The 15,205-nt window shown below is 41.1% G+C and overlaps 1 protein-coding gene across 1 annotated transcript in view; it reads right to left on the bottom strand.

The window, feature by feature from the left end:
* MEI1 (meiotic double-stranded break formation protein 1) overlaps window positions 1–15,205 on the bottom strand; it is a 2,222,673-nt gene that overhangs the window by 1,366,997 nt on the left and 840,471 nt on the right. Inside the window, exon 13 of the mRNA XM_085599901.1 lies at window positions 1,391–1,482. Within this exon, the coding sequence (XP_085456027.1) occupies window positions 1,391–1,482 (92 nt within the window). The remainder of the gene's footprint in view (window positions 1–1,390; window positions 1,483–15,205) is intronic.

Genomic DNA, 15,205 nt, shown 5'->3' with positions numbered 1-15,205 from the left:
TATGTATAGCTAAAAATTTATGGAAGAAGACATGGGCAAATAAGTGTCTAAATACAGTATTAGCATCAGCAGAGGATTGCGGTCGCGTGAGTTATAGTTGCCTGCACTAACTATAACGGGGGAATTTCATTCGTTTTTTATCAGTAAAATTTCCGCTAACTATAACATGTCTGAAACCTATGGTTTTTTTCAGTGAATATATATATATATATATATATATATATATAAAAATACACTGAAAAAAACAAAGGTTACAGGGAATTTATAGTTAGGAAATAGGATTTTTTTTAAACTCAGATATTAACTGAAAAAACAAGGGTTACAGGGACATTATAGTTAGGCACAGATTTCACTTGTACAAAACCACTGAAATTCAGTAGTTATAGTTACCTAAGCTAAATATAACTTACATCCCCGCAAAGCACTGCTTATGACCTCACACTTCCATACAGCCACTAAGACACCCACTCTCACACTGATCGTCACATTACCACTCAGATGGCATATATTAGAAACAATACCACTCTTTAGTAGTACAAAAAGAATAGTAATTTAACTTATGCAGTACCTTATTATATTTATATATCTTTAACTCTCAGAAATGTCACACTCACTGGATGATGTAATCAGTGATGTCACTCACCATGTCATGAGTGATGTGATATATGAGGTCATAAGCAGTGCATTGCGTGGGCGTATGTTAACAATAACTGCTGAATTTCAATGATTTTGTACAAGTGACATCTGAGCTTAACTATAATGTCCCTGTAACCTTTGGTTTTTTTTGGTGAATTCGAAGTTTTTTAAAATTCTATTTACTAACTATAATGTCCCTGGAACCCTTATATTTTCAGTCAATTTCAACGTTTTATTAAATTGTATTTCCTAACTGTAATCTTTGAGTGGGTGTGTGAGTGGCTGTATAGGTAATCCTATATCTCCCAACATAAATCAAGATTTGCAGTATATTTGCAGTGCTAACTACTCTGGTGGCTGAGGCAGGAGCCTATGCACTCAACATGCAGTACAAATCTGAGGATTAAAGCCAGGCAACCACCCGAAGAGAAAGGATTAGGAGTAGGAGGTGGGATTAAAATCTATCCACATTAGTAGTCACACAAAAGGCCAGAAAACCAAAGTTGATAGGCTACATAGACCAATGATTTAAATCCTTGCCTTTAATAATGCTCTGTCAAGGTTACTGGAGATTCCCAGTGTGATAACCTGGTGCACTTCATATGAATACAAAGGTGTGAAAGATCTAGTGCTGGAGAACATGCACATTTGTACATTGATAACATTTATGGTAATTCACCCAGGACAGACACATGCACGCTATGCTAAAATGTAACAATTCAATAAAGCCAAGAATGTTTCAATGCTAGTTTACCTGACTGCATTCTGGAAGCTCTGCAGGGCTCTGTGCAGAAAATGTCCTGAACGGGAAATGTTTCTGCTCTGGTCTTTTTTTAAAGAGTGACCCTACGATGTAGAAACAACATGGATAAAAGTAAAGGACCAGCTCTGCTGTATTTGAAACATTTCTGTGGCTTATTTTTCAGAACACTGACATTACAAAGTCAAAGTGTACATCTTCAAATGTTGGCCATGAACTGACACCAAAATGCACAAATAACAGTGTTCATATTTATACTGCATACAAGTGAGAAAGTGTGAAAGTTGTTTACTGTGACTCCATATGAGCAATAATATTGTTGCTAAATTTAACCTTACTGAGAAGTGGAGTCCTTACATCAAGACCAGAGGCTCTTATTATGGTTTCTTTATTGCTGTTTAGTATCGATAGCAGCCAGTAAAGAAATACATAGAACTATAAGACCAAGCAAGCTTTGGTGCTTGACTACTAATAAGGGTAACTCAGGTTCTTATATATATATATATATATATATATATATATATATATATGTATATATATATATATATATATATATATATATATATATATATATATATATATATATATATATATATATATATGTGTGTGTGTGTGTGTACACCACTTCACACGTGGGTAGCATTAACAATACTGTCTCAATTTAATTCATATATGCTGTAACGCGTTTCGGAACTTCCTGCCTTGATCACACAGCCTATATATATTCAATTGTTCCCCTTCACTTTCTTGCTGTTGCCATTCAGTTAAGTTGCTTTATTGCCTTTTGATACCCTCTCCATCACTGATCCATGTTTGCATAGTATTTAATACTCTTTGGTGTGCCTTAATATATTAATAGATTTGATTCTTGAATTCATGGTGGCGCGGCTCCGAGACATACTATGCTTTGAAATCCCTGTTGGGTCACGCAGAGGCATTTGTTTCACATGTTTTTTACTTTTATTGCCTTTTTTATGTTTATTTCTGATATGCAATATTTGTTTGATTTGGTAAGTTCATTTGTATAATGAAGCCCGGGACAAGCCGAGCATTGAAAGAAGAATAAGGGACTGCCATACTCTGATGCAAACTTTAACACGCTGCTTGTGAGCGTGCACTCTCTTTCCCCAGGCGCTCCTCAAACCTGAAACACAGTTTCTTGTTCCAAAAAATAATTGCTGATTTTATCCCAAGACAAAAAAAAATCTTCATTTCATACTTGCAGAACCTCGTTCTTTTCTTGGACAGTTGGTTTTGATGTAAACCAACCAAAGTCTTTACTTTTGCCCCAATTGAAACATTAGAATTTCTTGGTTTTCTGGGGACCTCAACATTCTCCATATTGTAACTCACACATACAAAACTAAACATTATAAGAAAGGAGTTAGCTAGATCACTCGCCTCTAATAGCTCTTGTTGCCTCTTATAAATGAAGATTGCATTAATCTCCCTAGTAATTCCATTTGGCCTTCCTAGATTTGGTTTCAAAGTTTGCTACAAATGTCACTTGAGATTCTGAGCCGTCTTCCCAACCTCTCACAACTTCTCCAAAACCCTCTGATCCAATTTCACAATCTAACATTATCAGGCAATCTTCAGCAATTGCCTTGAAAAGTTTCAAAACTCACTGGCCTATTCTGTGACTTTTGTCAGACACTCTTGAATTCATCATTAAAGCCTGGGTCCAGAATCTTCTAGGACTACAAATCAGCTTGATCGTCTTGGATTCACTGGTGCCTGGAATCAAATACAATCCTGTTTCAGCAAGTATCTCTTCCATTGACAATTTCCTAGGTCACTAGCATCTTCAGATAAGTCTTATAGGTTAGTAAATATTCACAGATCTCTAATTTCCTTACATCTTTATTAAACTGCAGGAAACCCAATTGGAAAACATCCATTAATCTGAATACTGCTTCATGGCAAAATGCTAAATAATCCACATACTCTCATATATACTTGTTTGTGGGATGTAAATGTGTTTCTAAATTTGCTTCATGGGCTGATAATCCTTCTTTATCTTTACAACTTTTGTTGGCAAAATTAATACTTTTGTTATGTTTAATCACTTATTAGAACATTAGAATGTTGAGCACTCCATTGCAGACAATGGAGTGCTCCGGGCTTCTACGGGCCCGTAGAAGCCCGTAGAGCAACATTCTAATGTTTTTTTTTTATTCACAGCTGCTGCTGTGAACAAAGGTCTCTCGGGGCATGAGGGGATTTAAATCCCCTCTGGCTCTGAGAGGCCTCTGTTTTATTTGTTGGGACAGTCTTCCCTCTAGTGGCAGAATGTTCTAATAGCCTTATAGCCCGCCGTTGTTGGGCTATACCGGCCATTAAAGTCCCGCTCCCTTGATAAAGGCCCTCGCCTTGGGCTCAGGCCTTTAACCCTGAAGCGGGCCTTTAATGGCCGGTATAGCCCACCGCCGTCTTCTCTTATGGCTATAGCAAGTGGCTCTATAAAAATTGTAAATAGTATAGGATAGAGGGGGCATCCTCGTCTAGTTCCACAATTTACCTATTATGTACCAATATCAGCCAAATGTACCCATTTTTTTTAAATTAAATTTTGCGGAAATACAAGATAAATGTTGTTATATTTCTGACTGAAACACCTAAAAAGGTTCTATATACATTTTTGCAATGGCAGTAAAAACGGAAAGAGCAATTGTTCAAATACAATGAAATACTAGGCATCAATGGTTCAACCTGACTAGCAGATATTTTTTGTAAGATCCCATTTCTTATTAGATAGTTAATAGATTGGAAAATAACAGCTTTCTCAATATTGGTGATTTTTTAAATTCTGAAACATGGAAAGGGTGGGCTGAAATGGAACCAAGGATTAGATACTCAAAATTACCCATCCAATGACCTTTTATTCACATTGCACATTTTTTTGAAGAATGGATCCTAAAATAATAGGGGAGAAACTGGATTTAGTGGAAGAAATGACACAATCAAGCACATATAGACCTGTTAAGTATTGGATAGCCACATTGGATGTTTTTTAGCAAAGCTCGCCAGAAATGACTGTGAAAGGAAATTTTTGTAAATAATGTGGGGAAAACGTGTGCTGCAAAAGAATGTGACACCTATGTCATAAGATGTTCTAATGGGTATATGTAAACTTTTCCAATAAAAAAGGGAAAAAAAGAAGAGCTTCCTACCACAGATGCTAAATATACGTATGTAATTAATGAATTGTCTCAAACGTTTCTAAAAATAATATGAGTACTTAAGGAGGCTGAATTGTATTGTCACCAGTTCATCTATTGATGGAATTTGGAGTCCTGGATCTACAACTTATGGTTTCATTAACTTTGAAGCACTCTCTTGCTCACAAATTCACAGGAAAGCCTTTGAGGACCTATTTGTGATATCATATGTGGGGTCCAGAGAATTTACATTGACATACTGCCCCTATGATGCACTACCCTATATCATCATTGAATACTCTGAAGGACCACAGACTCCAAGTAAGAAAATGAATGTCAAGTTTTTTTCTCAAGTCTGCTCACATCGGTGACAAAAAATATGTTTCTCTCTTAGAGAACATGTCCAAAACAAGAACAGAGGTAGGAAAACACAGGCATGGTGACCAAGTTGTACTCTGAACACATTCTGGATTGATGCGCTGGGTTTTTAGTGGCAAGGATATTATGGAAAAATAATTGGTTTCGGATATGTACCAGTCAAAAAATAATTCATGCTACAGTTAAGTGTAAAAAAAAATTACATGCAACGTAGAAATGTCACATAGATAAACGTATTTGAGAAAAGCAGATGAAATGCAGAACCTAGTGTTCTGGGATCTTGTTCCGTCTATGTTTAGTAAAACCAATTGAGAGTCTTTTATGTCTATGATGTTAGTGTTGCCATCACAACCTTTCCGTGTGGGAATGCATATGTAGTCCTGAGACATTGGCGCCCATTGTGTGAGCAAGGCGGCTTGACTGTCGAAACGCGTCAGCGTCTCTCTGTAAATAAACTCCGTGTTGAATATCCACGGTATCGGCGCCTGTATGTATGGTGCTAAGAGGACTGGTGAAAATATGTATATATATATATATATAAATTCACTGAAAAAACCATAGGTTTCACACATGTTATAGTTAGCTGTACATTTCACTCGTAAAAAACCAATGAAATTCCCCCGTTATAGTTAGTGCAGGCAACTATAACTCACGCGACCGCAATCCTCTGCTGATGCTAATACTGTATTTAGACACTTATTTGCCCATGTCTTCTTCCATTAAATTTTAGCTATACATATATTACAAATATTTTTTTTTCATAAAGACACATATGTCATCAGCAGAAGATTGCGGTCGCGTGAGTATAGTTGCCTGCACTAACTATAACGGGGGAATTTCAATGGTTTTTTACGAGTGAAATGTACAGCTAACTATAACATGTGTGAAACCTATGGTTTTTTCAGTGAATTTGCAAGGTTTTTTAAATGCTAATTCCTAACTATAACGTGTGTGAAACCTATGGTTTTTTCAGTGAATTTGTACGTTTTTTTAAATGCTAAGTTACTTTACGCCATTCGTGGCGTGCGCGCCCAGTTAACGCAGTTCGTTCCGTGCGCGCATGAGCACGCGGTGCGCTTTGCGCACCCACTTTACGCAGTTAGTGCATGCGTGCCCACGTTATGCGGGATGGGCCATGTACGCACGATGCGCTTCGCGCACCGTGCGCACATGGGGGACATATTATGCGCATCGTTGTGAAATGTATTCTTTATTATTTTCATATTTTAAATATGCAATGCACAAATGGTGCCCTTCGGGCACCATTTGCACACGGGGTGGGGAGAGTGTGGATAATTTTTTTTTTTTTTTTTAATTTTTACCGTACGCGTACGGTAAGCGTAATCGGCGATTTTTCGAAAAAAAAAATAAAAAAAAAATTTGGCTTTGGGGGTTGTTTGGGGACCCGTATATCACTGCTGGGTGGTTATGATCTCAATATACTGCCCCTTTAGACATTTTTTGGCTTCATTTATGCTGCCCCACTCAGCGTGCGAGAGAGAAAATGGCGGCCGGTAAGCGCACCGTAAGCGCACCGTAAGCTGGCTCAGATATATATATTGATTTAAAGGCTATTTTCTCAGAATCTACTGAACAGATTTACACCAAACATACAAAAGGCACTTCCTTGACCTGAGGACTACCTCTCTGCCAAATTTCATTTAATTCTGTTCAGCCGTTCGGGCTGTAGCTCTGTCTAAAGGTCCTATGGAAAAATGCATGGGAAAAACGCGTTTTGGGACCCCCCTTTTATCTCAGCCCCCGCTTGACGAATCCCCCCGAGACTTTCAGGGTAGGAGCGGAGCTCAACGCCCCACCTATTTTGAAAATTTCGCGAGGATTCGTCGACCGGCGCCAAAGTTATTCAAAATAGAATGTTGCGGATTTCCTATGGTAAGAGGGTCCTAACTATAACTATCTACTGGCGACCGCCAGTAGATAATATATATATATATATTCACTGAAAAAACCATAGGTTTCAGGGGTGTTATAGTTAGCTGGACTTTTCACTTGTACAAAACCATTGAAATTCCCCGTTATAGTTAGTTCAGCTAACTATAACTCGCGCGCCCGCAATGCACTGCTGATGACGTCACATATTACATCACTCATGACATGGTCAGTGACATCACTCATGACATCACTGATGACATCTCAAATGACATCACTGATGACATCACTGATGACATCATCCAGTGAATGTGTGTTATTCTGAAAATTAAATATGTTTTATATATGTATATCTCAAGGTCGATGGAAGAATAAATGGGTATATAAGTGTCTAAATGGATGATTTGTTTTTGAAAAATTGATTGTGTAACTGACTGATTAAGTGTATCATAGTGAATACATGGCTTAGTGAGTAATGTTTAAATATGTAAATATCTGTATCAGTCTCTCACTTTGTGTATAAGTGGCTGCATGGGTTGGTGAGTAGCTACATGGGTGTCTATATAGGTTATTAGTTGGTTTTTTGAGTATCAGTCTGAGTGTCTGCATGGTTCGGTGGGGGTATTACGTAGTGCATAGGTGCATGAATGAGTGACTCACTGTTTGTATGTGTTGAACACAGTATGTGTGCAGGACTGTATGGGTGGATGAGTGTGTGTATGGGTGTGTTAGTGAGTGAATGAGTGTCTCAATAGTGTCTTTATGAGTAACTACATATGTTTTAAACTAGTATATGTGACTATTGGTGTATATATGTGAGTATATGTGAGAGTGAGAGATTGAAAGAGTTCCTGTATGAATAAGTATGTGTTTCTATAAGTGATTGTTTAAAAGACTAAGTATGTGTAAGTTTCCGTAGAAGTAACTGTGGTGGTGTGTGTATAACTGTATATGCAAGTAAATGTATGTTTGATTCTTTATTAGCATGAGTGACTATGTGTGTGAGTAACTCTATGGATGAGTGGCATTGTGTAACAGGATGTATAGGTGTATGAGTACATATGATGAGTGAGTACATGTATGAGTGACTGTATTGGACTGTTGGTGAATGAGTGGATGTGTATGTGGATCTTAGAATTACTGAAGAGGTTGTTGTAACTGGTATTGGTATGTCCATTGTTTTGAAAATTTTAGTCTCTATTTTTGAATGTGTGTATCAAAGGTTATATTAGGGTGAGAGGAGGTCTGCCACTCTATCACAAGGATGATGTCATCAGTGATGTCATCAGTGATGTCATTTGAGATGTCATCAGTGATGTCATGAGTGATGTCACTGACCATGTCATGAGTGATGTAATATGTGACGTCATCAGCAGTGCATTGCGGGCGCGCGAGTTATAGTTAGCTGAACTAACTATAACGGGGAATTTCAATGGTTTTGTACAAGTGAAAAGTCCAGCTAACTATAACACCCCTGAAACCTATGGTTTTTTCAGTGAATTTCTGAGGTTTTTTAAATGCTAATTCCTAACTATAACGTGCCTGAAACCTATGGTTTTTTCTGTTAATTTCAAAGGTTTTTTAAATGCTAATTTCTAACTATGCCTACAGAGATAGGACATGTGAAGAAAGAAGAAAAAATGCACAGAAAGAAACAAAAGAAGTGCAGAAAGAAGCAACAGAAGTCCTCAAATACGAAGATAAGGGCAGGAAGAAGGATAACGTGCAGAAAGAACAAAAAGAAGAGCAGAAAGAAGCCTTGTTGCAAAATCATCCTGTACCCTCAACTTTTTCAGACGGATACTGGTGGTAACTGAGTCTGACTAACCAGTCCTAGAGCCAGTGCTATGTTAAAAGACACTTAGAATACAGTGAAAACACCTACATACACTAGGGAACATTATGCGTTGGGGTCCCCCTGTGATTAGCCTTACCTCCTCTATAAGCCCCTAGTATATAATAGGGCATGGGGATTAAAACTACCTCTTAAAACAGGCCACAGGGCGTTTTTGCACACGTTAACTCAGGCCCCGTCCCCTCCTTTCACCATTGTGTAAACACGCCCTGTGTCCGTTTTTAGTTGGGAGATTAAGTTCATTTGAGTCCTGAGGGTCCCTAGGGTCCAACTAGCCCACTAGGTACCTCCAGTAAGTGCCACAGAGCTGCGTTGCAGAGAGGTGTAAAAAGTGGCACGGCCTGGACCACCTCTCTGCAATGCAGCTCAGTGGCGCTTACTGGAAGCACTTGGTGGGCTAGTTAGCCCCCAGGGGCCCTCAGTATTGAAGGGAAATTATATCCCCAATTTAAAACGTGCCATGGTGCGTGTTTGCGCACGTCACCTCAGGCCCCGTCCCCTCCCTTCACCACTGTGTAAACGCGCCCTGTGGCTGTTCTAAGTTGAGAGATTAAGTCCCCTTGAATCCTAAGGGTCCCTAGGGTCACACTAGACCACTAGGTACCTCCAGTAAGCGCCACAGAGCTGCGTTGCAGAGAGGTGTAAAAAGGGGCTTGGCCTCAGAACACCTGTCTGCAGCGCAGCTCCCTGGCGCATACTGGAGATGCCTGTTGGGGGCGCGTTTGCAGAGTGCTGCATGGAGGGGGCATGGCCTCCGGCACGATGCCAGTCTTTTATTTATTTTATTTTTTTAAGAAGGGGGGCTGTGTGGTTCCCCTTCTTATTCTAATTTATTGGCCCTGATGACCCCATCCCCCAGGGCCTGTCTCCTAATTATATTTTTTTGACCCCAATCCCCAGGGCCGGCCACTGTTTTTTATTATTTTTAAAAAATATATATTTATAGACACACCTAGGACATGCTGGACAAACCGTACGTACCTATCACCATGACGATTTGCGTGATATTCATTAAAAGGTGACTATGCATGCAATTAATCCACGTGGAATGTATTTACACCACTAGTGAAGCTCTGACATGTCTGATGCTCTACCGTGCCTAATCCCGGTAGACACCCTTGTCGTTTATTTATACAAACATGGGTAGCTATTGACGGGCACATTTAATACACATGCACACCAAGCCATTCAAAGGGGATTCGACAAAAATTCGACCAAAACTATGCAAGAAACCCCCCTCACAGTTAATAAAACACACATCCACTGCCGGATGTGTAATACTTTTTATTTTACTCTCTGGAAAGGGGACGAACATCACTTGCGAGTCACAGCGCGCTCCTGACAGAGCCCAATGCTGTGTTACACCCACCATTGCCTGCCGAGTGCCACACACCTCTGTATTGTATTCCACTAGCTAGTGCATATGCTATGACACTCTCTAGCCCATGTGCACTGTAACACCACCCCGTGAAAATGTCATGCCACACTTGTCTTCGCACGGGTTATATTGCCCCATCTAACGTGCCTTCCTCGATGCCTATGTTATAACGCACAGTGCTATGCCATACATATTACAATTTGGGATCCATATCTTTGTCACAGTGCATATGCAACGTTACACTCCCCAGCACATATTTTATATTACAACTTTAGAGACTAGTTAGGTTACACAACACTGCCCTGTGCATATTACACTCCAAGGCGCATATCGCATAGCACGCGCTAGTGCCTGTGCTATCTCGCGCTCTCCAATGAATCTGTCATTGCGCACAATGTATTGCATATTATATTTCACGCCTGGTTCATCTTATATCACACTTTTTGGTGCATAGTTTATACCATACACTATATCTAGTTTTCATTTTCAATCGTGCTCTCAGGACTATGTTCTATATAACACTGTGTTCACCTACCCTTTTCACGGGCATTACATTTTGCGATAGGGGGTGGAGGGTAGGGGGTGTTTTTGCCAAGTGAGCCCGGAGTCACAGTCACTAACGTCTTCTTCTTCCTGAATAAAAGTGAGATTATGCTGCATACTTGTTCATATTTTAAGTAGTTTGCACAGACAAAATGTTTTAAAAACAATAAAGTTTCTAATACCCGCCTTCTCTGAACAGTTAGCTTGCTGCCCCATCCCCCTCCTCCCTATCCTCTGTTGTGTGAATTCATGGACTAGCCTCCTCCCTCCTGCCATGCATGGTCTGATGTGCTGCCACTGCCCTCAATTTAGTATGATGTACCAGTCCACTCCTCCTGCCCTCCATTGCCCAATTCTATGCCCCATCATTGACCTCCTGCTTAAACTCTGTGCTTAGCTTGCTGCCCCTATTCTCCTTCCCCCTGCCCTCCGATGTCTTTGTGCATGCCCCTGCTCCATCCTTTTTGCCCACCATGTCCCATGGACCTGCCACTCCTATCTACTCTGAGTGTTCTGTTGAGCTGCCACTCCCCTCCCACCTGCCTAGCATTGTCAGATGACTGTAACCTGTCCCTGCCACCTCCACCCTGCCTGTCCACATGCCATGCCTCCATCCTCTTCCTCCTGTCCTACATGGTCAATTGTACTGCCACACCCTTCGCCCTCCCTGGTCTGTTGTGCTGCAACTGCTCCTCCTGCCTGCCCCGTGTGGTCTGTTGTGAGGCCCCTTCCCCTGAACTTTCTTGTCTGTGCACAGGTCCTGACCCTCCCTTCTATCCTCCATCGTCCTTTGTGCATGCCCCTGCACCCTCCTTCTTGCCCATCATAGCCATTGTGCTGCCACTAACCCTCCCACTTGCCATGCATGGTCTTCTGTGCTGCCATGGCCCCTCCCACCTTCCCTGTGTGGTCAGTTAGCTGCCCCTGACCCCCTCCCACCTTCCCTCCATGGTCTGTGTGTATGCCATCACAGTCTCACTGTTGCTCTTCATGTTGTGTCTTGCTTCTAGTGCCCATCCTGCCTGACCTCCATGGCCATCTTGCTGTTCCTGCCCTGCCCCCTTGCCCCCAGCCCTCTGTTTACATGTGCAGACCCCTACTCCCTCCCTCCTGGCTTGTCTGTTCCATTGTAATGCCCCTGATCCGTCCCTCCTGCCCTTTATGGTCTGTTATGCTGCAGCCTTCTCTCCTGTCTGTCCATTATGGTCAGCTAGCTACCATTGCCTCTTGCCCCTCTGTTCTCTGTTGTCCATGTGCATGGTCCTGTCCCCTCCCTCTTGCTTTCTATGGATTGTTGTGCTGCACTCCCGTCCTGCATGCCCTGTGTGGTGTATTGTGCTGCTGCAAACCCTGATGCCTGCCCTGCAGGGTCAGTTTGGTGCACCTCTCCATGTCTCTCCTGTCCTCTGTTATCCAAGTCCATGTCCCTATCCCATTTCCTTCCATGATCCAATGTACCATACTTGCGAACATTTTGAACTTGGTAAGAGGGAGATTTTGAAAAAAAACTGGGGGGTATTGATTTTCCCCTTTGAGTTACATTGAAAAAGAGGATATTGTAGACAGGAGACAGATCAAATAAAGCCCATTTGATCTTAAAAACATTGGACGTTTCCTGGCTGAATCGGGTTTGTTGGCATGTATGGTTGTACTACCATTGCCTCTTCCTTCTGCCCACAATGGTCTATTACATTGCCACAGCCTTGAAGGAGGGTAGATTTTGTATCACAGGGGGCCCCTGGCCCGTTCTGTCCACACCTGAAGTATGAGACCCTTGTCCTTGCCCTGCCAGCCGCATTTGTAGGCCGTTTTAAATTGACCAGCGGGTCCTGTGTTGCTATATAATTATCCTGAGACATCCTTACCACTCAGCCAGCATAAAACCCCTGTGTAGGCTCTTCTGTTCAATATGTAGGCCTCTTTGTTAAATTGACCATAGCTCTGCAATTTTTGTGTATAGCAGTCTGAAGGCAGGTCTGCGAGGCCTTCTGCTCCAAACTAGTAGCCCCCACCCTACCCGAGTGCTCCGTGCTCGGTATCAAAGTTCAACATCCCCCTGAAGCTGTCGACATACAGTAGGCTGCATCCTGGACTGGTACTTGCTTCCTGGGCAGGTTTCCCGCTTTTAAGGAAGTGGCAACCGCAGAGCGTCAAGTTACGAGAACTGAGGAGATTTTATACATGAATATATTGAATTCCTGTACAATACCCATTATTTTCTGCTTGCTCTATGGAACTTACGATAAGCGATTGGCCTGAGAGACTGACCTTTTCACCCAGTCCATTGTCAGCATTAAGTGGGTAAATGACGAAATGTCTGGTAAAATCTGCAGACGAAGCTTTTGGGTAGCATACGTAGGTAGATGTAGCGTGCAAAGGAGCCCACAAAATGATATAAAAAGGGAGCACCCACAGATATCGACGGACAACCTCGCCGTCTGTATGTAGGTTAACAGGCTGTGCAGGTTTTCCCCAAGAACTGGGAGCTCTTGTCTTCCTTTGCTTAAAATGTCTTGCTCTGCTTTGCTTGAAGTATCTTATTCTATTTTACCTATATGAAATGTCATGTTATGTTTAACCATTGTTCTCTTTACTTTTGCATTTAAAAGATGTTGTATTGTAATTGCAGGAATGCTTGCTCTAAGAGTAAATGTGAGTGTCCCTAGGTAACATTTTCATAGGTGTAACTTGTTTCTCATGATGCATTTATAGATGTGTTTTCTCTCTCTCTCTGTCAGTCCATTAATTGAGATACAGAGAATATCATGACAGCTGTATGATTATCTGGATTCTGTATTTTGTACTTTATGTCTCTATTCTGCGGTTTCTTTGAAGTTGCATCTTCTCATTAAACTGCCATTGTATTCTGCCTCCAATTCTATGTCTCATATGTCTGTTTTCTTCCTTTTTGGAGCAAGCATTCCTAGGCACCCCGGCTCAAATTAAGGTGCCCCTTTTGTCCCTGACTCACTCTCCTGCTCAGTTCTGTGGTGGCTCCCGGGGCTCTGGGGACCGCCCCTAGCTTCCTTGACCCGTAATAGATCTTCCCTCCAACAGCCTCTCTTGCAAGTCCTGTATTGTTGGTTTGTTGCCCCTGCCCCCCTTTCCACTGCCCTCCATAGTCTGTTGTGCTTCCACGGCCCTTCCTGCCTGCTCAGTGTGGTTAAATTGTTGCCTTTGCACCCTCCTACCTGCCTTCAATTTTCAAAGTCCGTGCCCCTGGCCTCTGCCTCTCAACAGTATCCTAATGAACAACTAGATTGCTAACATTCTATATTTATTACAAAAGTGTGGAACGCCTGACATCATCTTGATGTAATCAAAACTGTAATACCTAGAGCATTCCTTTAGAAATTACATATATGAGAGGGTCTTATTGGCATCAAAATTATGGTTAGTGCTCTAAAAGACTAAAATAAGGACATATTTTCTGAGTTTTCAAATAGCGACAAAGCACTTTTAAATTATTTGTTATCTTCATGTTTTTTTATCTAGTTGACAACTTGATTAAATGTTGCACTTAGGGGAGAGGATGTGGTGTTACTTCCAGAACTGCAGACTTTGCAACTGGGGAACCAGGTTGAAGTTTCTGCTTCAGCTCGACATTCTGTGATTCTGGTCAAATCACTTAGTCTCCCCATGTCTACAACCAAAATGAATTTGTTCTTGTGTGATGTAACCAATGCTCATGTAAAGCACTCCAATACCTGACAAGTCTGCACTATATAACACTGCAAAAACACAAAATAATAAGTGTTTTGCACACTTCTGTCATTGGGCTATATTTGGGCTACATCTGGGTGATTTTGGGCTACATTTGGGCTCTTTTGTCTCCGGTGGCCATCTTGGGAGATTTATTTGTTATGAAGTTTCCTAATTTCCTCATGTACTGCAGTCTCCTCAGTCGGAAATGCTTTCAGTTTTTTACTTTGATTCCATCATGAAGGTATTCAGATATGTCACACATTTGCCATGAATTCTGAATGTTAGCACTCTAGTTGCTCATTAGATCACTGTAGTAAAACTACTGTTCACCATGGAAGTCTGCTCCTGGTATTAAAAGTGCATGTTTCAGTCTGCATGTCAGAATTTTTTAATGAAATAGAAGAGGATTTGAGAAGTCACTCAAAATGTGCCGTCATTTTCTTTCTTCAGCATTAATCATAATTTCTATGGCAAAATGAACCCCCTCATTGTGTTCCTTTTTAAATTAAATGTTTTAAGTGTTACCAGTTTATTCCAATCAAGATGGCTTCAGGTGTGCCATACTTTTGTCATAATGAAGACAGTAAGTGCTCTAGTTGTTTTTAAGAACATTCTTGGACATTCTGTCATTGGGCTATACTTGGGCTACATCTGGGTGATATTTGGGCTACATTTGGGCTCTTTTGTCTCTGGTGGCCATCTTGGGAGACTTATTTGTTATGAAGTTTCCTAATTTCCTCATTTACTGCAGTCTCCTCAGTAGGAAATACTTTCAGTTTTTTACTTTGATTCTATCAAGAAGGCATTCAAATGTGTCACACATTTGCCATAAAATTAGAATGTTAGCACTCTTTTTGCTCATTAGATCACTGTAGTAAAGCTACTGCTCACCAGGGAAA

This window comes from Triturus cristatus, chromosome 4_2 (genome assembly GCF_964204655.1).
Source record: "Triturus cristatus chromosome 4_2, aTriCri1.1, whole genome shotgun sequence".
NCBI classification, from domain to species: Eukaryota; Metazoa; Chordata; class Amphibia; order Caudata; family Salamandridae; genus Triturus; species Triturus cristatus.
This window is presented reverse-complemented; position numbering and strand designations above follow the sequence as displayed.